Source organism: Octodon degus, unplaced genomic scaffold, assembly GCF_000260255.1.
Source record: "Octodon degus isolate 3935 unplaced genomic scaffold, OctDeg1.0 scaffold00048, whole genome shotgun sequence".
NCBI classification, from domain to species: domain Eukaryota; kingdom Metazoa; phylum Chordata; class Mammalia; order Rodentia; family Octodontidae; genus Octodon; species Octodon degus.
In genome coordinates, this window is record NW_004524624.1 from 11,601,900 (window position 1) to 11,628,411 (window position 26,512).

The 26,512-nt window shown below is 41.9% G+C and overlaps 1 protein-coding gene across 1 annotated transcript in view; it reads right to left on the reverse strand.

Moving 5' to 3' along the window:
• Positions 1-9,979: 9,979 nt before the first annotated feature.
• Positions 9,980-26,512, reverse strand: part of LOC101579156 (high affinity immunoglobulin gamma Fc receptor I) — an 18,373-nt gene continuing 1,840 nt past the window's right edge. Inside the window, exons 4-6 of the mRNA XM_004632498.2 lie at positions 12,402-12,659; positions 11,011-11,295; positions 9,980-10,173 (exon numbers count right to left, since the gene is read on the reverse strand). Of these exons, the coding sequence (XP_004632555.2) occupies positions 9,980-10,173; positions 11,011-11,295; positions 12,402-12,659 (737 nt within the window). The remainder of the gene's footprint in view (positions 10,174-11,010; positions 11,296-12,401; positions 12,660-26,512) is intronic.

Consider the following 26,512-nt stretch of genomic DNA (forward strand, 5'->3'; position numbering starts at 1 on the left):
GCATATATTCTTCTTAGTGGTTAATTGCTGTACAAGATGCGGACTTGTGATCCTATTTACAAACACCATTAGAACAAATCATTCTATTCATTAAGATAATGTAACTATATATCTATCCCAACCACTTTGAATATACAGATACAAAATGGACATTCATCCGTATACCCCATTTTTTCTAGGTTCCGTTATTGAATATTATAGGTGTGTAAACTCAGCAAAATATTCTAAAAGAGTCCAGTAGCCCATAATAGCATTGGGTCTTCTGTTTAACTGGCAATGTCAGAAATTATTGACCTGAGTCCCCCACAGCTCAACTTAACAGCATGGCTTTATTTCTAAAACCATAGTTCTTTAGACAGTTGAGCTCTGAAACTGCAAGAGTGCTTGTATCTCCTCCACTGTGTCATGGGAGAGGGCAGGTTTTTCGTCATTCTGGCCCAGGCAGAGACAGCAAGGTGTTGAATAAAAATGATTCAGACCCTGTCTGGAAATCCGCCACCTGAGTAAAGAACTCAGCTGTCAAGACAGTACTAGGGTTGATGTTTCAGGGGCTTTCATGTTTCACGTTGTCAATTATAATTTTATGGACATTTCCACCACCTTGTGGCAGCATTATTAGCACATCTGAGACAGGTTTAGGCTTCCTCAAGGGACCAAAGATAGGAACAAGTGCTCCAGTGATGGTGGACATGGAGAACTGCCCATGGGAACTTGTGAGTGGCCCAGGTTTGTTGGCTTGAGGTCTTTGGTTTGATGTATCAGGTGCCAAATGAGAACATTTTCTAAGATGAAAATAAAATAAGAGAAGGCTTTCCTGGGGAAAAAATGTTAGTTGATGTTGGCGGTAGAGATTGTGAATGCCATGTAAGTTTCTTCTGTGCTAACACACGTGAACATAATTACTGATTCAAGGTAATATTCTGAAGGTATGTTGCGTTCTTCTCATCTTTAACACCAAATTGCTAGGAATAATGGGAAATTGACAAAAGGATGGCAGGTGGAGTGAAAATGAAGAGTGCGACACAAGATTTTTGCAGAAGATAGGAGTGAACCAAAAAATGATCTATACTTTGTAGATTCTAGGAGCAAGAGTTGGTCTTGGGACAACTGATAGTATCACTGTTTGGGTACCACAGTAAGAGCAGAAGATAAGATTTATTCATTTCTATTCTTTTCCTACCTTGAAGAATATAACAAGCCACAAAAGAGTTTGATGCCATCAGTGTGTGAGGGCAAAGAAGAAGAAATGAAAATGTGGGAAACTTTCTGTTTTTCACCACAGTTTCAATCGTAGTGTCTCTTTGCATTTTGTTTGGTAAGTAGGGGGACCAAATAATCTATCATCCACACAAGCACTCTTTTTTTTCCCATAATTTTATTGAAAAACAAATAGCAATGAGACAGTTTCAAACCAAATTGGTAGGACAGTTTCAATAATTAACACATTGCATACATTCTTCCTAGTGGTTAATTGCTGTACAAGATGTGGACTTGATATCCTATTTACAAACACCATTAGAACAAATCCCTCTATTCATTAAGAGAATGTAACTATATATCTATCCTAACCACTTTGAATACACAGATACAAAATGGACATTCCAATGTATCACCTTTTTTTGGTTAGTTCTGTTATTTGAATATTATAGGTGTGTTAACTCAGCAAAATATTCTAAAAGAGTTCTGTAGTCCATAATAGTATTGGGTCTTCTGCTTCACTGGCAATGTCAGAAATTGTTGACCTGAGTCTTCTACAGCTCAACATACAGGCACTCTTTTTTGAGCAGGAAACAAGAAGGTCTTTGTGATGTCTGTGTTTAGATGGCCCCCAAAGCCTCTTGGGGTCATGGGTGGGACTTTTTCAGGGATGGCTGAATCTAGATTATGGGGTTGATTCATGTGTACAGGTAGAGAAGCATTCCTATCATGAAAAAATTACTTGGAAGTCCAGTATTATTTGCCATCCTTCACATACAAGCAGCTTCAGCACAGGAATACTCCAGAACAAAGATGAGCACATAAGCAAGAGTCATCAGAAATTTTAGGAGAAATCTCCCTTCCTGACAACTGCAGAAAATAAGTTTCCTCTATAGCATAAGGTGTTTTTGTTTTTGTTTTGAAACAAGGTTTCACTATGAAGTTCAGGCTGGCCTTGAACTCACTTTGTAGCCCAGGCTGGCCTTGAACTGGCAGCAATCTTCCTGCCTCCACCTCCCGAGTGCTAGGATTACAGATGTGTGTCACTATGCCCAGTTATAAATTTGTTTCTGGTGAAGCAATAGATTGGGAAATTTCACTGGAACATCAGTTCAGCATGGGGCCTAAAGTAAATTGCAATAGAGCTGAATTTTGTTAGTAAATCAGAAACACTGAACTTAATGAACAGTAGAGCCCAAAGAAACTGTTAACAAAGAGACTTCAGAGATACAGGAGAGGATAATAAAAGCATGAAGATCATGAAAATGTGAAATTTGTTAATCAAAAATCAACAAGGTTGAAACCAGGATAAACTAGCATAGGTAAGAAAAAGATAAGCTGAAAGATCAAACGAAATTGGTCTTTAAAACTACATAAAAGATAGACAAATGGAAAATATGAAAGAAAAGTTAAATGACATGAAAGATCCAGATGTTCTAAAATTCATTCAATAGGATGAGAAGGCAGAGAAGGTGAAAATTGAGAAAATTAAAATACAGATCTGCTGATAAGGTTTGTTATTTCTCCAGCCAGCAGGGTCCCATTAAGTTCTGAGGATACAGGAGTAAAACTGAAAGGACCCTCACCTCAGGTACACAGCAATAAAACAACAGAACAAGGAGCTTAAGAGAAGGCTCTAAAGCACACAGAGAACATGCTTACAAAGAAACAGAGATCGCATTTTTGGCAGACATATCTGGGCAGGCCTGGATATAAGAAGACAAGCATTATCTTTCTGGGACACTGGGAGCTGAACCCAGGAGCTGAAGCATTGAGCTACACAGTCATCTCTTTTTTATTGAGATAGAGATTCCATAAATTGTCCAGTATGGAGATGATCTTCCCTGTTTCCTGAGTAGCTGGGGTTACAGAATTGAATCACCCCGGTCAGTTTCATATCCAGTTACATTTACCATTTAAGTAGAAGGGACTTTGTGGCCAATGTCTGGAACAATTATTATTATTATTACTGTTATTTTTGGTGGAACCGGGGATTGAACTCAGGCCCTTGAGCTTGCCAGGGAAGCACTTATTCTACTGAGCCATCTCCCTGGCCACATCTGGAACAATTAGTAGAGTTGTAGTCCAGTAAGAAAATTTAAAGAATGCTGAGGGAAGAGGTAGACCAGAAGCAAAATAGCCATATACTTGGTTATTATTACTAGATTTTTAAAAATTAAGAAAACTTAGAATTCAAATTCCAGGGGATATTAACATGGAAGGTGGGGAAGGGCCAGAGTGAAGAGTAAAATAAGCCAGTAAGATTTATGTTGTATTGAGGAGGAGGAGGAGGAGGAGGAGGAGGAGGAGGAGGAGGAGGAGGGACAGGTTATTGTGGAAAATAAAAATAAATAAGATAAATCTATATACATGATAGATCCATCCTGTGTTGTTCAGAGAATGATATTTCATATTCATAGAAACAGGTACCCATTAAGGCATGATCATGAATTGTTTGCATTTAACAAGTACACACGCACATGAATTCACATAAATTGCATGCAATGGTTTTTGATAAGTCAACAATCATGGTAGTGACTTTTTAACGCAATCTTAAAGAATTGGCAGATCAAGCTGACTGAAATTTATTGAAGATATAGACCTGAAAACCATAGTCAAAGAAAGAAAATAAAATGAGTCAATGTGATCACAGCACTTAGGAGGGTGAGGCTGGAGGGTCGCTGTAAGTTTGCGACTAGCCTGGGTTATATAGTGAGTTCAAGGTCAGTCTTGAACTACATAATGGGATCATGTCTCAAAAGCCAAACCAACGAACCAAACAAACAAAACATTCAGTTTAGATTTTACTTTATTGTGAAATTTCAGGCATGATAGAGTTAAAATTAGAAAATGATTATTTTCTTAAGTGTAGTACTTGTAAACCTGTGTGAATGTCTGCTTCTTTTATTCAAGGATTTTTTTGTGTGTACTGCCAGAAGAACTGGGCCTGACTCATAGCTGGACTCAAAAGAATGCTGTTTCACTGGAAACTGTGCCATAGCTTTCAGGGGATTGTCTCTAAGTAGTCTTCTTAGCAAATAGCAGAAAACTTATTCTCCCTAATGCCTACTGTCTCACATTTGGGAAACTCATTTCTCCCTAATGCCTACACCAGTTACCTCCAGTATCTTTGAGTTTTCTTCTGCACCAACTTGCATAGCATGTCTAGCAATTTTTTTCTTTAGCATACACAATCCACCAAACCATGTGTATGCATAAAGAAAACTGGGTATAAATTTTTCAGTAGTAAATTTATTTATCTTTTGTATTTTAAGGAGGGGCCCAGAGGGTGTTCAGGGTCTCACTACTAGATCAGGCTCCTAGTGATCTGCCTCTTTACAGCCTCCCAAGAGCTGGGATTACAGGCACACCTCACCACACCCAGCCTCAATTGCTATTTTGGCGCACCCTGGGGGTGCAGATCCCACAAGGGGGGCTGGGGATCAAACTCCTTGCCCCTGTGCCTGCTTGCAGGTGCTTTAATCCTCTGAGCTATTTGACCAGCCCTCTCAGTAGTAAATTTATTGAGACATCATGAGATTGGCTTGTACAATTTCAAGAGGTGCTCAGAATGGGGCTATTGGCTTCCAGATATTTATTAGTAAGACGAAGTGCTGCTTGGATAACCCTGGTCATTGAGATTGCTGCAAATGCATTTTCAATCTCTTCTCTAAGAGCCAGCACCGTAGTGCATTTTCTGCGATATACGAAATCCTGTAGGGTCCCCACAGGAGGGTAACACCATCTGTTGAAAAAAACACCATGCTACTTTTCTTTCTTTTGGCAAATTCTGCATATTTCTTCTCTAAGACTCTAAGTCTTAAGGGAGCCTGGAATGGTGCACACCTGCAATGCCAGCACATTGAGGCTGAGACAGGAGGTTACTAAATTTGAGCCCAACATAACCAATTTATTTAGCCCTTATCTCAAAATTAAAAAAAAAAAAAATGAAAGAAAAAGGTTGCCTAGGTAGCCCGGGAGAAAGCGCGTTCAATCCCCAGGTACCAAAAGAAAAAAAGGCTTAAGGGTTAAACAGTGCACCTTTAGTGTAACGGAGATGGAAGAAGGTATGAATGCGCCTTTGCATTTGCCTCTTCACGACCTGGGAGTGAAGATAGACCTAGTCTGCTGGCGGCTTCGGGCTTTCAGGTCCCCCGGGGCCCCTCACAGGCCGGGAAACTCCTGCCACCCGCCACGGGAGAGGCCACGGACCACGGCGGGCGAAGCTCTGCCCTTCCCGCTCCCCACGCGAGCCGAAGGAGCGGGGGACCCGGCCAGCAGGAGCCGCTTCCCGCGCGCTGCTGCTGCTCCGCAGCCGGGGGCGGTCCTTTGCTCGGGTTTGTCGCAGGCCAGCTCCTAGGCTGCGGCCCCCAGCGCGGCCGGCAGGGGCGCTGCGGGGCCCGCGCCCGGGGCTCGGCCGGAGCTCAGCTTCAGGCTCCGGCGTCTCTTCCGCGCCGCTGGGTCCGGCCCCTGCCAGCCGGTCACCCCTCAATCCGGGGGCTGAGTGGGACCCCACGAGTGGTACCCCTCTCCACGCCGGGCGAGTCGGGCCTCAGATCTCTTGCAGTCTGCAGCCCCCCGCCCTCGGCCGCGGCCGCAGCTCCGCAGAGGGCTCAGTGCACCCTCCCGCCGGTCCTCGGAAAGCGACAGGTAAATGGGCGCCGTGGCTCACGGTGCGCACGGGAGGCCACGCGGGAGCGCGACCAGGTCTAATGCGAGGCCTGCAGCGGTCGATGCATCCAGCTTTTGAAGGTGGGATGAGTTCAAATGTGCGTATAACGACGATTGTCAAATACACTGATCATTTACAACAGAACCTACTAACACATCCCTTTTAGGTACAGATAAATGACTGATAAGTGACAAACAGGTAAGAAGTGCTTGAGGTAATAACGTGAATATGGGTTTATAGTATCCAGTGCTTTTTGGCTAAAAACGAATAGAACAAGTTTTCTAAATGATTCAAGAAAATGTAAAATACAGATTCAACTCCAACACATTCCTTTTACTTGAAAAATGCAGTTTATCTAAAGGTAATGTTCTTCAGCCTATCTGGCCACAGCCTAATTCACACACAGCTAGAACAGGTAGGGAACAGTGCATGTTTGCGGCCCACAGGGATAGTTAGTGTTTCCTACCCTCCCTCTGCCTTGCTCTCCTGAGATTCTCCCCCAGGAGCCAGGCAGTTTTAGAAACAGACAAGATCTTTAAGTGTGAAGCCAGGCTTGTGTGTGCCTGCAATCCCAGCACCGTGGGAGGCTGGGCCAGGAGGATGCAAATTTGAGCTACATCTGCAAAATTTGGGGATTTCAGGAGACCCTGGAGGCTGAGCTGTAGCTCAGTATGAAGGCCTTGAGTTCAAACCCCAGTACAGCAAAACAGAAAAAACCTTTAAGTGAAAATGGTTATAAATTCCCCCATCTTTCCACAATATACCAGCATTCAGAACATTTCACCATAGGCTAATATATCCATGTCTAATACCCAATTCTGTCCCTAATTTCTATAAATATAAAATAGTAGAAGACAGGGGGAAAAAGTCACAAGAACTTATCTGAGGCTTATAGTGCTTTTGGGGGCAGGAGGACAGGGGTTGCTGGGACTGAACCCAGGGCCTTCGTACTGAACTACATTCCCAGCCATTATCATTATTATTACTATTATTAAGGGATTCTTGCTCAGTTGTTATGTAGCATAGGTGGTGCTTGAAATTTTGATCCTTCGGATTCAGCCTCCCAGAGTGTTAGAGTTACAGTTGCCTCCCCTTTGTCTCTTTGATAATCCCTGGAGAGAATTTTAAACCACCATTACATCCTTTGTTTTGTTTTGATTTTGGTTTTTGGTTTTTGAAACCGTCTTGCCATGCAGTTCAGGCTGCTCTTGAACTCACGTAGCCCAGGCTGGCCTCCTACTTGTAGTGATCCTTCTGCGTCAGCCTCCTGAGTGTTGGGATTGCAGGCCTGTGCCGCCCGCCACACCCGGCCTGGGCGGTGCCTCCTTGATGGGAGGTGGCTGAAGGATACATTTCTGTGGGAAACTTGGAGTTTGGTGAGTGGGATGGAGTAGGTGGGAAGGGGAGCAGCCTTGGACACTTAGAGAAGGTGGGTTGTCGGGTAGGTCACTGCTACCCAAGAGTGTCTGGAAGCTGATGATCCAGAGTTTGGTTGCCACTGTACCCACTAAGTTGTCTCTGTGGGTTCAAATACCCCAGGAAGACCCCTCAGTTGGTCAGCACAGCAGCGTGTGCAGGACAGTAAGGAGTGGTGATGATTACAGAGTAACCTGGTCATAAGTCTTTGTCATTATTGAGTCAACTCCTGCTGATTCTTTTTTTTTCTACCAGTAAGACTGCCACTTGCATTTTGCTTCTAAATGGTAACTAGTGAAATTCCAAATCCTGGCCTTAAAAATGAAAGACTGTAATTCACAGAAATACAGTAAGAAACAAATGAGGATGCTTCCTCTCCTTTCCAGCTAGAGGGAGTGAGGACATTTTGCATCATATACCAGTTCAGAAAAATGTAATTGGGTAAGGAATTAGGCTAAGGTCCTGCACCTGCTGTCCTGTACCAGCGGCAGCATATGTGCACTTTTTTTTTTTTTTGCCTTTGTGAACTTGTTCTGTTCTCTGTCAAATGAAATGTATCTCTAAAAGTATTTGGACAAAGAGGTTTTGTAAATATCTAAGGAGTTTATAAATTGTCGCTGGGTTCTCTGAAAGCAGATAGTGACACAGACTTTGAGAAGCAGATGTTCCTGAGGAGCTAACACTGAAAGGAAGGGTGAGGTAGGCCCAGACAGAGAAAAGTTAGAGCCCAGGATGAAGCCTCTGAGACTTCCAACAAACTGCAGCGCTCTGGGGAGACGTGGCAGGCTGGAATGGCCTTGAGGGCTAAGAGGCTGTCTGTTCAGGCTCAGGGGCAGGGGGCCCAGGTCGGTGTGTCTTGGAGGGAAGTAGCTGAGGGGACCCGGAGGTGTGGGCAGCTGGCCATGGTCTGCTGAGCATGCTTGGTGCAGCAGTCCAGGTCCTTTCTTGGAAAGGGTTCGGCTACCACTGCGCCCTCCTCCCCTGCCATTCGCATCCACTTACTTCCCTATAGATGCTTGGGAAGCTCTTCTTCCAGAACTCCACTGGGTTTATTTTTCTGGACAGGAAATAAAAAATGTGGTTTAGTTGGACATAGTGGTGCATGCCTGTAATCCCAGCAGTCTGGGAAGCTGAGGCAGAAGGCTTGCAAGGGAAGGGCAAATCAGTGGGTGAGCAAGACTCTGAAAATAGGGGGCCTGCCCCTTAGCTCAGTTCTTTAAGTGGCTGCTGCAACAGAGCAGTCAGGCTCAGGTTGCTGTGGTTCGATCCCCACAACTCAAGCCAGCCAAACCTGCCCTGAAGGCATTTGGAGAAAAAAAAATCCTTCTGCCTTTTTGGGGCTGGGATATATAACTCAGCAGCATAAGTGCCTACTTGGCAAGCACAAGGTCCTGTGTTCAATCCCTGGTACTACCACAAAAAAAAAAGACTCTGAAAATAAAAGGTACAAAAGGGCTGGGGATATAGCCCAGTGTGAAGGCCTTAGATTAATTCCTAGTACTGCAGATACATAAATTAAAAAGTATTTAAAAGACTGAGGCTGTAGACTGGTGCAAAAAAGCCTCTAGGTTTAACTTTCAATACAAAAAAAAAAAAAAAAAAAAAAAAAGTCAGTGGGATAAACCACAGCTCCTGTTGCTGCCCTTGGCCTCAGGTCCCAATTACTACTGACTACTGCTCAGGGACTGCTGCTGGTACAGCCCAGCCCCCAAGGGCACAGGTGCCCAGGTACTAAGCCTTTCTAAGTCTGCATACACTGTCCTGTCTGTCTGAAGTCACCAGTGAGCAAGAGAGTAACGTGAACATTGAGGTGGGTTATGTTGTTGCAGATATACTCCTCTTTCCAACTATTGTGTAACAGCTGTAGGTCTCTCCTGCTGCTCAGGATCTGGCATCCTTGCTGACGTAGGACTCCTCTTGCAGGACTCCTCCCTGGATGCCAGTAGACCAGAGTAGTCACCTATCATGCAAAGGGTTGTGGTCTGTGAGACTCATGCTGCGTCGTGCCTCCTGAGGAGACTCAGAGCTCTAGCCCCCCTTAGCTCAGCATTGCAGGGATGGGAGGCACCAAGCCCCTGCTGGGTCATCGGGAGTGAAAGAATGTGGGAATATGATCCCCTCTCCAGTTCTTGGAGGTAAATTCTATATTCTTCTTTCCCTTCTCGCCCCTGACCCCCATCCTTCTGGTCTCCTTGAAGCCGAGCCCCCCACAGTGGTGTTTGAGCCCTCCCTTCCTCTGTCTCCCTTCTCATTTTTTGTCTTAATATTGTCTGCATATGTATACACTCATATACATATTTTTACCCCCCCTTTTTTTTTTTTTTTTACCCTGCTCTTGGAAATACACCAGTTTTCAAATTAGTAGAATAATCTGACTTGATTTTTAAATTTTTTTTCACTTCCAAATTTTTGAAGATTTCTTTAGAGTAGGTCTCATTTTAAATTATCTCTGATTATTGAATTTCTACCTTTGTCTTGACTGAAGTCAGCTTTATTTAAGATTATAAGCTACGGAACCCACAGTTCTTGTGACATTCAACTTTCAGATGTTTATGTTGCAGGGCCACCATAGAGAGGAAGAGGCAAGGGCTGTCCCTTGATCTGTGGTCACCCTCTGGGCACTTCCTCTCTCCTTGCTGGGACTTCGGTGTATCTCGTCTCACTGTGGTTCCTGTTCCTGATACTTCACTTCTTCTAAATGTCTTTTGGATCGTCCGAAGTTACTTCCTCTCCATGTTCAGAAGCCGAAGAGATTTCTAAATTCCACTTTTTCTTTTTTGGCAGTTCTTTATATATTCTCGCACAGAGAACAGTATCCACCAAAAATATTGCACCCATTGGCAGATAGAAAAGGATGTGAAGCCGAGCAGAAAGTGTTGACGGGGGGCCTGAAGCAGAAAAAGACAAAGAGCAGAGATACTGTTCAGACACCAGAAGGATCTGGCTGAGTCTTGTTTGGAATGAGATTGACTTAGGCCTAGTGTGCTTGTCCCCACGGGGCACTGGCAAGTTTGGGACCAAGGGAACTGGAGGGAGCTCCAGCTAGGCTCTATGGTGTCCACAGAGGGACAAACTCCTTGGAAGAATTTAACTACTGGGAACCTGGCAGTGGCCTTAACTCCTTATTTACAGAGACCACTGCTGTTTCTATGCTATTTAATACTTCGACTGATGTTTAACTCTCTTTTTTTTTCCTGAAGAGTCTTTTCTCCTGAGCTCCTCATCCCTCTATCTCGGTTAAACAGACACTTGGGAGGTACTTAAGTGCTGTCTACAGAATGACTCTGTTATAAATCCACCATATGACTCAAAAACTGCACCCCAGTGCCTGTATCCCCAAACCCCTGAGTGGTACACAGGAGAAGCTCCATATATTCTAGTGAGATGGTTGCCGAAGGTCAGAGGGGCACGGGGATAGAGAAGTGAAGGAGACGGGAAAAGAGTGCCAGCAGTGAGAACAGAAGATGAAGGAGAAGAAAGGCAGAACGGAGGGAAGCAGAAATGAGATGAAGGGGAGGAAAAGAAAAGGAAAGAGAGCAAACTTAATGAAGTCTGTGAGGAGTGTTTTAAAGTTCTCCACCACTGGTGGGAAGGCCCTACCCTAGGCTTTTCCTGAAGAAGCGTCCTCCCCCTGGCTGGGCTGTCAAACCTCTGGGCCAGCCTCAGCTGCATGGCAGAAACAGCCCCTTCTCCTTTGCCTACTGCTTCTAATCCTCCTCACTCACCGTACAGTTGAAGCTCCAACATGGGGCTGCGCTTAAGGACTTTTCCATCTTCTGTGGCCGCCTCACACCAGTATGATCCAGAATTTTCTTTTCTGAAAGTTATAATCTGGTACTCTGAGGATGTGTTCCTGCCCCTCAGAGTCATGTTGCCCGTGTGGAAGGAGAAGTAAAGCTGCAAGCCAAGCCTCTGTGGGGGCACCTTTGTTTCACAGCTCAGCTTGACCAGCTGCTTTTTCCAGAGCGGGGATGACAAGGGTGATCTCAGCACTGGAGCTGGAAATAGCTCTAAACAGGAAGTTGATGGGGGCCAGGATTGCCTGCTTCAGTGTCAAGGTTCTTTTCATAGGAGACACACCCTCTCCCACCTTCCAGACCTGTCCCCTGAAAATGGTATCCATAGACATAATTTTTCCCACTTAAATGAGAGTCATTGTTGGGGTTTCCAAACAGACGTAATCAAGACTACCAGCTTACTTGCATCCCTAGAGGAGGGTTTCTGTGTATGGCTCAGGCTTCCCTGCATGGTCATGTTATTATGTCACCACACCCTCTTGGTGATGCTCTAGCCAGAGTAGGCACCAGCACACATCCTTGCCAATTCAGTGATTCCTTACTTGTGTTCCTCACTCTAAAGATAAACTGAGAGTAATTTCTTTCTCACAGGAACGAACTTCTTTTTCTCAGAGAGAAAGACATTAGTTGTGATGTGAGTGCTAAGAAGAAAAAGACCATGAAATGTCACAGCAGGGCCGGCCACATAGCTCAGAGGATTAAAGCGCCTGCTTAGGCAGATGCAGGGACTGGGGCAACTGAGACTGGGTGTGCTGGCGCACACCTGTAATCCCAGCACTTGGGAGGCTGAGAACAGGAGGATCACTATGAGTCCGCTAGTGAGACCCTGTAGACCGTGTACTAAATGCATAAAAAAAATTCACAGCAAGGGTCATATGCAAATTAGAACAGGGGAAGCTGCTCAGTTTGCAGATGCTTACAGAAGTAGGACCAGAAAGGCTACACTGTCCTTGAGAGACAGATGGAAAGTTTAACCAGCTCCTAGTGTCTTTCTGGTTTCCACTTCCATGCACCATGAAATTCTATTGGATTATTTTCTGACAACTCTTCTAGTTACCTTGAGGAAGTCTCTGTTCTTTGCAACTAAAATCAAGTTGGCGAAATGGATCTTCATTATGTCCTGCCTTTGAGTTTCTTTCCTGTGATTATTGATAGGACATAGTGGTGTACTGGAAAGGGCAATGGCTAGGCACCCGTTTATTACAGCAATTTATCTCTCTAGAGCTGTTTCTTCACTTATAAATTGAAATGAAGATTTAGATGACTTATGCTGGTTGTGTTAATTCTTACAACTATAGCTCTACCACTAGATACAGTACCTTTCACGGTCACAGCTACTCCTGTTGATGTGAAGATGTGAGGTGGTTTTCCCTTGCCTGAGCAGTGATAGACGCCACTGTGATTCATGCTGGTTTTCAGAATAGTGAGTGCAGAATTCTGATAAGTAAACCTAATTGGTTTTCCATTTTGATAGAAAACCACATTGTATATCAGCTTATTCTTCCATCCATGACACCTCAAGGTCAAAGGTTCTCCTTCAGTGAGGACTCTGCTAGAAGACTGAAGTAGCAGCCAAGCTGAAAAACATGGACCCAGAACGTATGAGAACAGTGCAGTTCCTAGTTGACCACCAGCAAGAAAATGGAGACCTCAGTTCTATAAACACAAAGAAGCAAGCTCTGCCAATGATCTTGGAAAAGGGCCCCAAAGGAGCACAGTCCCATCAACACGCTGATACGGGAGCCTTTGCAAGACACTAAGTGGAGCACGCAGCTGAGCTGTGGGGACTCCCAACCGAAGGAAACTGGGACATTTTTAAGCTGTTAAACCCTTGGTAATTTGTTACACTAGAATAAAAAAACCAAATGTATTCCTAACTTCTGAAAACTTTGTTAGTAGGATGACATATTTTAAGACAAACATACAAAATAGCAACCATACCCAGATGTGTGTGTCCTACAAAATTGGTAGGCGTACCACACACAATATCATCAGCAAAAACAAATGTGAGGTCAAGTGCTCTGCACATAACCAAAAACATCTCCTCTAGTTTTTTTCCCCTGGGACTATTGTTTAGACAACTTAAGAGTAGGTTTCCAGGGAAGTGAGCAGACGAGGCGGCAGGGCTTTTCACACCTTGGAATTCTCATATCTAAAAATGAAAGGCCAGTGTAACAAAGCTACACATAGGGTAATTTTTATAGTCTACAATACTACATGTCACAAAGGCAAGCCACAGAATGTTAGACTATATTTGCAATACTTGAAAAAAGACTCATTTAGATATATAAATAACTTCTGCAAGTCAATAAGAAAAAGATAATACAAAAATTGGCACTAAAAAAAAAAAATCTGGGGCCCGGGGAAATAGCTCAGTAGAATAAGTGCTTGCCTGGCAAGCACAGGGTCCTGAGTTCAATCCCTGGTACCACCAAAAAATACAAAAAAAAAAAACACCAAAAAAAAAAAAAAAAAAAGAATATCCAAATAAATAATAAATATGTGAAAATTGTTAATATCACAATCATTAAGGAAATACAAATCAAAATTACAATGTGCTGTTAGTACATACCTACCAGAATGGCAAAAATGAAAATACTGTTTGATGAAGATGGAGAAGAACCAAAGCTTTTATCCTCTGTGGACACAGAAAATGGTAAATTTTCAATTGCTACACCCCCTTTGAAAACCTGTTTAGCAATATGCACTAAAGCTGAAATATGCCTACTTTGTGACCCAGCAATTCCACTCAGGAATTTTCCAGTGATAGGTGTATGTACACCAAAGTATTAACAGATAGAAAAATTAGAAGTTGATGGGCAGTTTAAAAGGGACCAGGCCCAAGATAGAGTCAGAACAGAACTGAGACAAATCAAGCTTGTGATTAAGGACTAAGTGGATAGAAAGTGGGCCCCAAGATGGATGCATAATGGCTAGGGCTGCAAGCCTGCCCAGAGATAACAGCACTAATGCTTTGCTGTAACTAGCACTAGTAGAGACAGCTAAGTTTGATAGAAATGTTAAAAAGGGAACTAGAAATTAATAGTAGGTAGAAATTAGCAGGGAGACAGTGTAGAGGATGGGAACATATCACAACTCTGGCTTGAGGGGCATATGTTGAAGCCTAGGCCTCGAGATAATGACGCAGTGACCAGGCCTAATGTTAGACAATGTGAGCAAACAGAGTGGGCAAACAATTTATGTTGATTAATCCCAGAAAGCTGTGGTAGATTGTGTATGGTAGGGTGATGGATAATCCCACCAAGCCTGCACCTTTAGTTCCACTGAATTTCAGGCTGGTTTCTGGGATTGAGGCTGGAACCTGATTTGTTCAGCCTATAGCATTCCACTCTGTGCCTCCTGTTGGCTTGAACTCAGCTCCTTGACTTCCTGCTGACTTGAGCTCAGTTCCACATCACCCTGACACTGGGAGCTCGAAGTCCATTGTAGTTTGAGACACACTATGCCCATATTGGGACTTCACTGTATAAACTGCACCTGACAAAGGCCCTTGTAGTAACCCGCTTTCAGGATCCCTTTTGTCTCTCGGGAGCTATCAATAAAGTTTTCCCACTCTTAACTTTCACTGTCTATTGGAATTTAAGAGTAGGAAACTCATTTTTCAATATTTGGGGGACGTGATTTTTGAATCTACCACATTGGGGGTTACATTTTTCCTATATCAGCACCATCTGTTCCGGGAAGCCTAAGCATTGTAACAAACGTAGAAACAAAGCAATAAACACATAGAAAGGTGACTAGAGCACTCTAGCCCTCACTCCTATCCTTCCTAGAAATGCTTTGCTCTTCTCCCTACCATATACCCTTGCTACATACTTTGCTTTTCTATTAGATAAATATTGGCTAAGTAACTGTGCTTGAAATAGTTTGATGCAAGATAACCTGTGATGTGATTTTATTGTATAAAAATCTCCTAGACATTGAGCCTCAGTGGCAACACACTTTCAGGACCTTTCCTTCCTCAGGGGTTTTCTCTTAATAAAACTTTTCCTACCCTTACCCTCCTTGTCCTCAACTCCATTTTTCAATGTCCTAAGACAAACTTGACACATCCTCCAGGTTGGGAGTTCCTTTACTGTAATGTCATAGAGTCTTGCATTTTGGGTTAATAAAATACCATTCAGGGATTATGATTTTCATTTTTCTCTGCTTTTCTGCATAATAAAGCACCGTTATGTTATAATGTTGTTGTCCCTCTTCATTACAAAAAGTTACTTTAAATGAGTAAGTGGTTATTTGGGAGGTCTCATCTTGATTTATCGTATTAACTTTTTTTGTTTGATTGATTTGGTTTGGTTTTTCTGAGACAAGGTCTTGCTCTGTACTTCAGGGTGGCCTTGAACTCTCTAGCCCAAGCTGGCTTTGAACTCATGACGATCTTCCCGTGTGCCACCGCTCCTGGCTTCTTATTAACCTCTTGTGGCACTGGTCAATTACAGGTTGTTTTCTTTGTACTCTTGCAAGCAAGTCTGAACTAGTGGAATAGGAGAATTTTAACCATTTTAAGGTATGAATATCTTTAATGGATCATCTTGTCCTTTGCAAGTAGGTCTCCAACTTTACTAACACTGGCCATCTATATAGGAGATAATATTTACTTAGACAAATGTATAAACATGTTCAGACAGTAGCACTTTTAAAGTTTCATCTTTGTTTGCCTGTCAGCTGTGAGTAGCTTATTACAGCCTTCTCTTTGGGAGGACTTTCTAATTACTTTTTTTTTCTCCAATTACTAATTGACTTGCCATTCATCATCTGAGGGCAAAACCAAAAATACAAAGTCAAAAGCAATAAAAATGACTTTGAGTGTATGTGGCTGTTTCTTAAAAGCCATGGGAGGATTAGAACTAGATTCACATGTTAACACTAATGCAATTATTACAAAAGGACATTATGGCACTAAAAAAGCACAAAAAAACCCTGAGAGAGTGAGAGGGGTTTCAGAAGTTTGCTCTTTACAGAGATGGTTGATTTCAGAGAATTGTAATATGCCCTCCTTAAACTTTTCCCTTTCTCTAAAAATGTTAGAAAAGCACAGCTATTTTAAACCTTTAATCATTTACCAAATTCCCTAATCTCTAGGAACATGCTCCCTTTTAACAATAATTCCTTCCTGCGACAGACTTGTCAGTGTTGGGGGCCAGCTCAAGTCTCACTTTCAAAGACAGGCAATGTTGAGTCAAAAATTTTAATTTAAACCAAGAGAGCAACACTTCCAACAGGAGTAAGTGTGACTGCTACCCCCCCCCCCAAAAGTGGACAGTCTGGTCCGACCTTGCAGTCACTTTGCAGTAAGCAGCTACTTGCTTTAGAACAGGAATGCCCTGACATTAAAAATTCAACGGGGCTTGATAGGGAGGCTTTCTCTACTCTTTGCTTTCAAAATAAAAGACCTGATGTCATCTTCAAAATCATTTAACTCCTTTAAAATATACCCTTAAATACTGAGAATCTTTTGATCCTCAAGACATGTTTTAAAAGCCACTAAAAAAGAGACACTTAATCTGCACCCACATGTGGCTTGACTATCCACTTAAAAAAAAAAAAAAGGGTATGGAGAAAAATATGTTCTGGTAAGAGATCAAATAGCATGAGCTTTCCCTGTATTCTGACATTCCTTGTCTTAAGGGACGATCCTGACTTGTGTGTATGTATGTATGTATTTTATGTATTTGGTAGAGGTTCTCACTACAGTTTGGACTCATAGTAATTCTCATATTTTCAGCCTCCCTAGCTCTGGGATTACAGATGTGTGCCATCACACCCAGTCTCAGAGGCAGGCTCAGCCTGTCCTGTGGTGGGGCTGGTGTGGCATTGGCGGGGATCGAACCCTGGTGCCCGCACTTAAGCAGGCGCTTAGTCTGCTAAACTATCTCGCTGGCCTCTGACTTGTGTTTAAAATGTGATATAAACAAAAAGAAAACTGATACCTTTGCCCAACAAATCTGACGTGTTTACTATCACTGCGTCTGAGGCTTCTCTGCGCCGCCGCCACCTACTGGGTTCTGAGACTCAAGCTCCTAAACCACGCCTATTTAAAGCTTCTACTGGGTTACATCTTTCTTTACCTGACTGCACTAACCCTCAACAGGTGTCATATCCTTCACAAAAAGCTGGGAGTAAATTTGGCCCTGTGGATATCATTCCCTCTCAGTAAACCCAAACAAATTAAACAGGATTTGGGAGTTTTCAGACAATCCTGATAAATAACATTAAACTCTTTAGAAGACTCACCCAAACTTATAAATTGGCCAGAAAAGATCTTGCTTTTAAATCAGATCCTGACTCCTAGCAAAAAACAAACAGCATTTTTTTTTTTTCCCAGAACCGGAGATTGAACTCAGGCCCTTGAGCTTGCCAGGGAAGTGCTTATTCCACTGAGCCATCTCCAGCACAGGATCCTGAGTTCACTCCCCAGTACTACCAAAAAAAAAAAAAGAGAAAGAACAAACAGCATCACAGGCTGCTATAGCCCTGAGGGATGAGCTACATCTAGTTGACTACAAAAGACTAGAGGATTTATACCCAGGAGAACAACAGATGCCTGTAGGAGCTGAGGCGAGTACCAGCCGTCAATAGCCCAATTCTATAGTGATAGATTGGAAGAGAAAGTATTTCCAGATCTGTATTCTTGAGGGCTGGAGGAAAACTAGTCCTGAGCCTCTAAATTACTCTTAAAATGTCAGTTATCAACCAGCAAAGGAATAAAAATCCTTTGGCTTTTCTTAAATAGCTACAGGAGGCACTGATTAAATATACCTTCCCATTTCACCCATCAGTGGAGGGACAAAGTATGCTTACAGATAAATTCATCACCTAATCTGCCGAGCTTTGCTTGCTTGTTGCTCTGGGAAAAATTGTCAGCTGTCTTTTATAACCCAGACTAGAAGGAGGCCAAGGGGAAAAAAACAAAGAAACAAACAGACAAACAAACAAAAAAAGAAAGAAAGGAAGAAAGAAAGAGAAAAAGAAAAGAAAGAAAAAGAAGAAAGAAAGAAAGAAAGAAAGAAAGAAAGAAAGAAAGAAAGAAAGAAAGAAAAGCAGCTGCTTCAGCCCCCAAAATGCCAACCTTGAGTCTGATTCCTGGGATTTCAAGGACAGTCTTCATCCCACTTGTTATAGCTGTGGGAAACTGGAACTACTATAACAAAAAGCCCCCAGACTGTGCCCTGTCTACAGTGAAGATCATCAGAACCTGGACTGCCCTTAGAGACATAAGTCCCAGGAACAAAATCTATCTCATGTGCTGGTTAAACAAAACTACAGGATCCCAGGGCACTTGCTGCCACTTCCCTCTACCTGACTTATTTCTGCTGAAGATGCCTAGATAATCATAACAATAGAAAAAAATTAGCCTCTTGCTAGTGACAGGCACTGGTCTCCCTGGCACCCCTTCAAGTCACCATGTAGCAGTAAGAGGAGGTGGTCTGATTGTTCCTGCCAACCTGCGATAGCTGGGATTTCACTATTTTCTTACTCATGATGCCTGAGAGTCCTGTTTCCCTCTTGGGAAGACACATTATGCTGTTTAAGTGCCAATGTATGTGCATCTACACCAAGTGCTCTGCCACCCCCTAATAAAAACAGGTTAATCTATGAGAATAGACACCTCACAGCAAAACAGAAAGATCAATAAGAGCCACTCCATTACACATACATCCTAAAGACCCTACCACTCTTCCCCATCAAAAACAATGCCCTTGAAGGCCAGGGGCTGAGAAAGGGCTGTTACCCATAACTGACAGTTTAGTACCACAAGGTTTGCTCACACCTTACATCAGTCCCTTACAATATTCTTATCTTGGGAGCTCAAAACCCAACAGAGAGTAGAGATTAGTACAGGATCTTAGACTGGTAAGTGAGGCGGTAGTACAGTTCCTGTCTGGCCGGTGGTGGCCAACCCTTATATTCTTCTTTCTTAGATCATAAAGATACTGGCTTTTAATGCTATATCTAAAAGAGGACTTTTTCTGCACTCTTCTGTACCCTGACTGCCAGCTCCTGTTTGCCTTTAAAAATGGTCATGACCAAACTGCTTAGCTGAGTTAGGCAGCACACTGTCTCAGGGGTTCAGAGACAGTGCTCAGCATTCTGGACAAGCGCTTTCCCATGACTTGGCCTGTTGCAATTTCTCTCAGGTCACCGTCCTGCAATACATACATGGTATCCTGCCTCTCAGAGGAACTCTTCAGGGGCAACCAGCCCCGCTGAATTTTCTAGCAAATACAGGCTACAAGGTTTCCAGGTCCAAGGCACAATGTGCAGCTTTGAGATAAAATACTTGGGCCTCATCATATCCCCAAATCCCCCCAAAATTAGGGGGATTAAACCTATACTCTTCTTTCCACAGCCCCAAACCCTAAGACAGGTAAGAGGATTCGTAGGAACAACAGTCTTTTGCTGTCTATGGGTAGCAGGATTGTGAGGTAGCGCCTCTTTACCAACTAACGAAGGAAACTCAAAAGCAGATTTTATTTTATTTTAGGAACCTGGTTTCCACACAGCATTCCAAAAACATAAATAAGTTCCCCTTAGTCTTCTGGCCCTGAGTCTCCCAACATTTTAACGTATACATTGATAAAAGATGGGATATGGCCTTGAGAGAACTGACACAGGATCTGGGATCCGCTCAACAGCCCATGAGGGATCTGAGACTTGAGTTAAACATAACAAAGGGATGGCCTGCTTACCTTTGGTACCAAAAGCATCTAAACTGAATTTAGGCAAAAATATTACTGTATTAACCTCTCATAATGTGGCAGAACTATTTTCTAGAGAACCTTTAGATAACTGGCTATTTAAATACCAGGCCTGGGCTGGGGAGGTGGCTCAGTAGAATAAGCACTTGCCTGGCAAGCACAAGGGCCTGAGCTCAATCCCTGGTTCCACCAAAAAAAAATAATAATAATAATAAAATAAATAAATAAATAAATACCAGGCCCTTCTCTTAGAAGGACCAGTTATTCAAATAAAAATGTGCTTATCTTTAGATCCAGCCACTTTCTTACAAAAACAAAACAAAACAATAAAACCACTAAATTAAGATTAAAGATGTAAACAGATAATCCTTCACACTTATGTAACTAGGGAAGATTTCTTAGGTACACACCTCATAGGTCTTGATTTAACTCTTTTTTTATAATAGTTCCTATGTAAAAATGGGACAAAGCAAAGCACATTACAGTTAGTACTCTATAAAAACACTTAAAAGCTCTTCACCTGCCCCCAAAACTGCACATTGTAAATGTACAGTTAACAAAACTTAATGCCTTGACAAGACCCTTATATATCAATGAAGGACAAAAGTTGACATCTATGTTGCTTCAAAATATTCCTTCTTAGTGTTACACATCCCTGCAACCATATGGGAAAAACTACTTACCAGTCAATGAGGCTCCCATAATATACCATAAAAAGTCTACTACTTTATCTACTTTCAAAGGCAGCAATAATTCATTACAAAAGATATCAAAAACATTTTGATAAGGTGTCACAAGGTAACTGATTAACAGATGCACCTGCAAAAGGGGCTGCCCAAGACCTCCCCCTTCAGGCTCCCATGATCAGGGAAGGGTCCTTAGATCAAACTCAACCTACTCTCAATCAGAAATTGAGCGGACTCTTCGGGATGGGAGAGGGGAATGCCATTTCCTTCCATCAGTGGCTGCAGTCTCATGATGGCAAGTTGTTTCTCTTAGCTGCCAATCAGTGAAAGGTCATTGAAACACTGCATTGAACAGTCCACTTAGGGAGAGACAAAATTCATCAGACAGGGCCAGGGAGATAACGCAGTAGAATAAGTGCTTGTCTGGCAAGCGCAAGGGCCTGAGTTCAATTCCTGTTTCCGCCAAAAAAAACAAACCAAAAACCAAAAAACCCTCATCAGATGGCCTCCAAATTATTTCTACAAAGCATCTCTTTCAAACCACACAACAAATAATAAGACATGTAACTCTGTCAAAAAATAATCCCTTCACCAAGCCATGCTGCTTCTAGACACAAAGACTTGGAAGATATCCTAGAAAAGACTGGCAATTTTATTTTACTCATGTTCCTAAAAATAAGGTGATCCAAAACCTGTTAGTCTGGGTATATACTCTCACCAGTTGGGTCAAAACCTTTTTTTATAAGACAAAGTTCAACAGATAGTAAAGGTCTCAGTCTCAAAAATTCTAGGTTTTGACTTCTTAAAGCCTACAATGTGAGCTTTCCTTAAGGAAGCAGTTACCCAGGGTGTTTCCCAGGTGCTGGGCATTCTTTGTCATCTTCATTGCACTTAGAAACCTCAATCATAGAAAAAAGGTAGAAAAGAAAAAAAATATAAGTGAGACCCTTAAGAACTACCTTCACAAGATGGCTCAGGAAACCGACCTACAATGGCCTAACTTGCTTCCCATAGCCTTCATTAAAATAAGAAATATACCTCAGATATTGGGCCTTTTAAGATGCTTTATGGATGTTCATTCTTTATTAATAATAATTTTTTTAAAAAATCAAACAAAACATAACAAAATGATGCTTTAATTAAAGACATCATCCTATTAGCTGAATTCCAACAGACTTTTCAGCAATTAACAAGGCCTAGTGTAAAGAGTTAAAAAGTCCCATATTCCACATGGATATCTTGTACTGGAACTCTTTCCCTCATCATCTCCTTCCCTAGGGCCAACTTGGAAAGGACCATAAACTGTGATCCTGTCAACCCTGCAGCTGTCAAATAGCTGGTCTCCACTACTAGGTACATCATAGTGGGTCTAAGCCCTGGGACCCAGGGTTGGCACCAAGCATGTGATTTGCCATCTAAATATTCCTGTAAGCCAGGAAAAAAAAATCCTGTTAAAAAAAAAATCACCTCATTAGATAATAGTCTAAAATGTTACTCTTTGCTTTCCTCATAGTTATATAGCCAAACAGCCACTGAAGAGCAGCAGTCATGGTTCTGAGCAACCTCATGGCTGTGGGCGTCAAAAATGGCCACAAGGTGACCAAGAACTGGGGGCACAGCGGCTGCTGTGGGCACCTCACCAAGCATATCACATTCCTATGCTACATGATCTGGGAGCTGTGCACAGCATGGAGCTGCTCAAGGTCTCCAAGGACAAACAGGACCTCAAATTCATTAAGAAAAGAGTGGGGACACTCATTGGACACCAAGAGGAAGCTCAAGGAGCTGAGCAACATGCCGGTTGCCATGAGGAAAGCAGTTGCCAAGAAGAATTGAGACCCTCTCTTTCATGCAGAATAAAGTTTTGGACAAAAACGAAAACCAACAACAAAAAAGGTGAAATCACATTCATATTTAATATGGGCTCAAAAAAAAAAATCATGAAAAGAAACATCCTGCTGGATTGGTGGCCTATTTCTCTTGTCAAATACCTCAGGACTTCCTTGGTAGATAGCTTTTCCTAGGAAAGGATTAAAATAAACTACAAGATTATACTTATCACTTACAAAAGTCTTGTTAATTCATAAAATAGCTCACCATTACCAGGTAATGAAATGGCCTGTACCCTTTACACTTCACTGCCCAAGACATAATCATATTTTCTCCAACAATGCCACTGAGGCTTACTACAAGCACTAGTGCAGCCCCTCCTAACTGCATACGGTCACAAAGCCTATTATTAGAGCTAATAACCACAGATATCAAGATAGACACTTCCAGTGTGGGGTCTCTGTATATGGTTGGCTCCCACTGCAAGATGGCTCAATCAGAAGACCCCCTAATGCTGAGAACACAAGCATCACTCTTACTTTGGCCCAGCGTCCTTAGATAGATGAGACAGACTCCACACGATCAGTGTACACATATAATAGCATTGCAGATACAATTCAATAGTGCACTCCCTGTGGCACCTTTTGGTTATCTTCAAGACAAATAGGAAGATATTCTTTAAGATGTGCCTAGTTACAAAACAGATGAGTTATGAACACTGACTTACCCCATTTTCAACACCAGTGATCTCAAAATATATTTCACTGGTATGATCATTTGGCGATCTTTGTTCCTTTCCTGGGGTTAAAAGATGTGATGCACCATATAAAGACGTTAACAAAGGGCCTTAAATGACACTGTAACAGTCAAATTAATGAAGCAGGTTGTCCTACAAAATTGGATGGCCCAAGACATTTTAAGGAAAACATAAGGCTAAACTTGTATATTTATAAACATATATATATATATTTATATATGTGTGTGTGTGTGTGTATAATTTTTATATATATATATTTTTTTTTCCTCTCTTTTTGGCTAATGTCTCTATGGGTCTGCATGACCTCCAACAAGCTAATGCTGTGTCTAATCCAGAGGCTCCTAGGACCCTGTCTATAACCTCTCTATAAAAGGTCATTACTGGCCCTGATTGATAAAAGTTGCTGACAACCGTGGTGAGTGTTCTTTTAATTTTATTAGGAACCTGTGTGCTTGGTTTTGTCTTCTCCAGGCTTAAAACAAAAAGTATCCACCTGACTCCCACCCCACTCCTGACTTTTATGGAGGATCTCTAGACAGGCCTCCTGAGGAGTCTCTCTGACAATTACAACAGTCCCTTTCTACAGAAGAAAGTCCTGAACAATCTTCATTCATTTCCCCTGACGGTTGGAGATAGCTCTTCAAGGGGGAAATACTTACAGATGGTTAAATTAGATAGAGTTTGATAGGCAGGTAAAAAAGACAGGGCCCAAGATAGAATCAAAATAGAGATAAGATAAACCAGGCTCATAGTTAAGAGCTGAGTTGATGGAAACGAGGCCCCAAAACAGAGACGTGGTGCTAGGCCTTCAAGCCTTCTGAGATAAGTAACGGCTTAAAAGTACACCCTCACTAGCATGATTTGGTTCAATAAGCCTAAGCAATGTAACAATCATGTAGATGACCAGAATACACTGTTCTTCACTTTTACCCCTTCCAGCAATGCTTTATTTTTTTCCCATGTTGTGTATCTTTGCTACATACCTTGTTTTTTTCTTTTCTTTTTTTTCTTTCTTTCTTGGTTTTATGAGACACTCTCACCAGACAGTTTATGTTGACCTTGAACTCACTGTGTAACCCAGGCTGGCCTCAAACTCGAGACAATCCTCCTGCTTCAGTCTCTCAAGTGCTGGGATTGCAGACATGCACTGTCCTTTTTTTCCTACTAAATTTATACTACTTAAGTGATTTTACTTGTAATCCTATAGGTTGAAGGTTTACCCAAGATAAATTGTGATGTAATTTTACTATATAGATAGTAAAAGAACGTTAGCACTAATCCACTTTTGAGTCCCCTTCTGCCTCTCAGGGCTTTCTCTTAATACAATTTTCCCTCTCATAACCTGCTTTGCCTTCAATTCCATTCTTTGGTATTTTGAGACACAGCTTTGACACATCTGTCATGTTGAGAGTTACTTCCTTGTAACAAAAGAACACATCAAAAAATGACCACTGTAGTACTCTCTGTAAGAAGCCCAGAACCAAGAGGAGTCCATCAGTAGGATGGGAAAATATGTGTATTATGAGTAATGAAAGAGGGGCTGGGGATTTGGCTTGGCGGTAGAATGCTTGCTGAGCAAGCTGGAAGCCCTGGGTTTGGTGCTTGGCACCAAAACCAAGACCAAACCAAACCAAACCAAACCAAAACAAAACAAAACAAAAACCTCCACTAAAAACAATTCAACCAAAAAAATACAGTAAAATCATAAAAGACTAAAAACAAACAAGGCAAATGAGTAAAGAAAGAGATTAACTTCAATTTCACATGTATGAATTTTGCAACTATAATGATGAGAAAAAGAAGACAGACTCAAGAGTGTCTCCTGCACTGCACTGTAGCCACCCTAAGAAGCTCAAAAATAGACAAAAACTTAGTGTTAAGAGTTGGGGAAGGTAACCAGAAGCTGATGAAAAGTTTCTGAGGTCTAGGAAATAACCTGTTTTTTGACCTAGATGCTATTTATATGGTAAAGAATTCACTGAGGTGTTCATATAAGGTTTGCTGAATGGAAGTTATACTTTATACAAAGAAAAAAATGAGTTCTTCCCAACTGTAGACCTTTTTTTTTTTTTTTTTTTTTTTTTTTTTTTTTTTTTTTTTTGGGTCATTTGACCCATGGAACACTTCTGCCCAAAATAAGCATCTTTTATTGTTAGCTATCCTCACTTTTCCTTTATCTATCTTTCCACCTAACAACTTATTTCCAAAGTACTAAGAGACTCGAAGAATACCTGGTCTTCCCTGGAGATTTTCAGCATTTCCTTAGCTAAGATACATTTTCTTTAAAAACAACAGAGTTTGCATAAATGTAATTTTGCCTCCATCATGGAATGCCTTTTATATTATCAATTATAAAGGAATCTGAGTCCTTGCTTTCTTTTTTAATGTTTTTAAAGTTTATTTATTTATTTATTTATTTGATACAAGGTCTCACTACACAGCTCGGACTCGTAGAGATCCTCCTGTCTCAGCCTCCCCAGTGCTGGGATTATAGGTGAGTGCCACCATGCCATGCTTGGTTCCGGGGCCAGCACGGCATGTGGTACCAGGAATCGAACCCAGTCCTTGCACTTGCCAGGCAGATGCTTAGGCCGCCAAGCTATCTTCCTGGTCCCCTTGCTTTTAATTAACTAGAAATTTGGGTGTTTTGTCCTGAACATAAAATATTTTGCCTTAAGAATATTGTTTCCCCATCTCTTGATAAATAGAAATGACTTACAGATTTAAGAGGGCAGTGGATTTATTTTTGTTTCTATTTATTAAAGTCTCATATGGTTCCATGCTTAGAATATTATTAGAATTGTACAGATTATGTGTATAATATGTTTATGGCACTATTGCTTTTTTTTTCTTTTTGTATTTAGGACAGGCTATACAGGATCTCACTGCGAAGAATGGACTCACAGTGATCTTCCTGTGATCTTCCAGCCTCCCAAGCGCTGCAATTACAGGCGCCTGCTACCATGCTCAGTCTCAATTGCCAACTCAGCAGGCCCTGGGGGCGGGGCGGCATGGCAGGCCTGGGGATTGAACTCCCGGCTCCTGAGTCTGCCTGAGCAGGTGCTTTAATCCACTGAGCTATTTGGCTGGCCCCAGTATTGCTTTTAAAAGTAAAAAGAATTGGAACATCTTAGACATTTACTAGCAGGCAGAATGGTTAAATTAATCTGGCATAGTCATATAGCAAACACATAGAGGGAAATCTATGAATATAGAGACATTTTTACATGATAAAATCTGTAAGATATACACATATTCTATCAACAGCAAGTTTTTTGAAGACTAATGTATACTAACAGTTTTGATTCTGTGGAGGAGATGTCATTGTTCATCATTACATATTTGTCTGAGTTATTGTTTACTATATCCTGGCATAAATTTTGAGTAATGATAAAATCCTCATGTCTGAGTTTTTCTCCATTTTTTTTTTTTTTTTT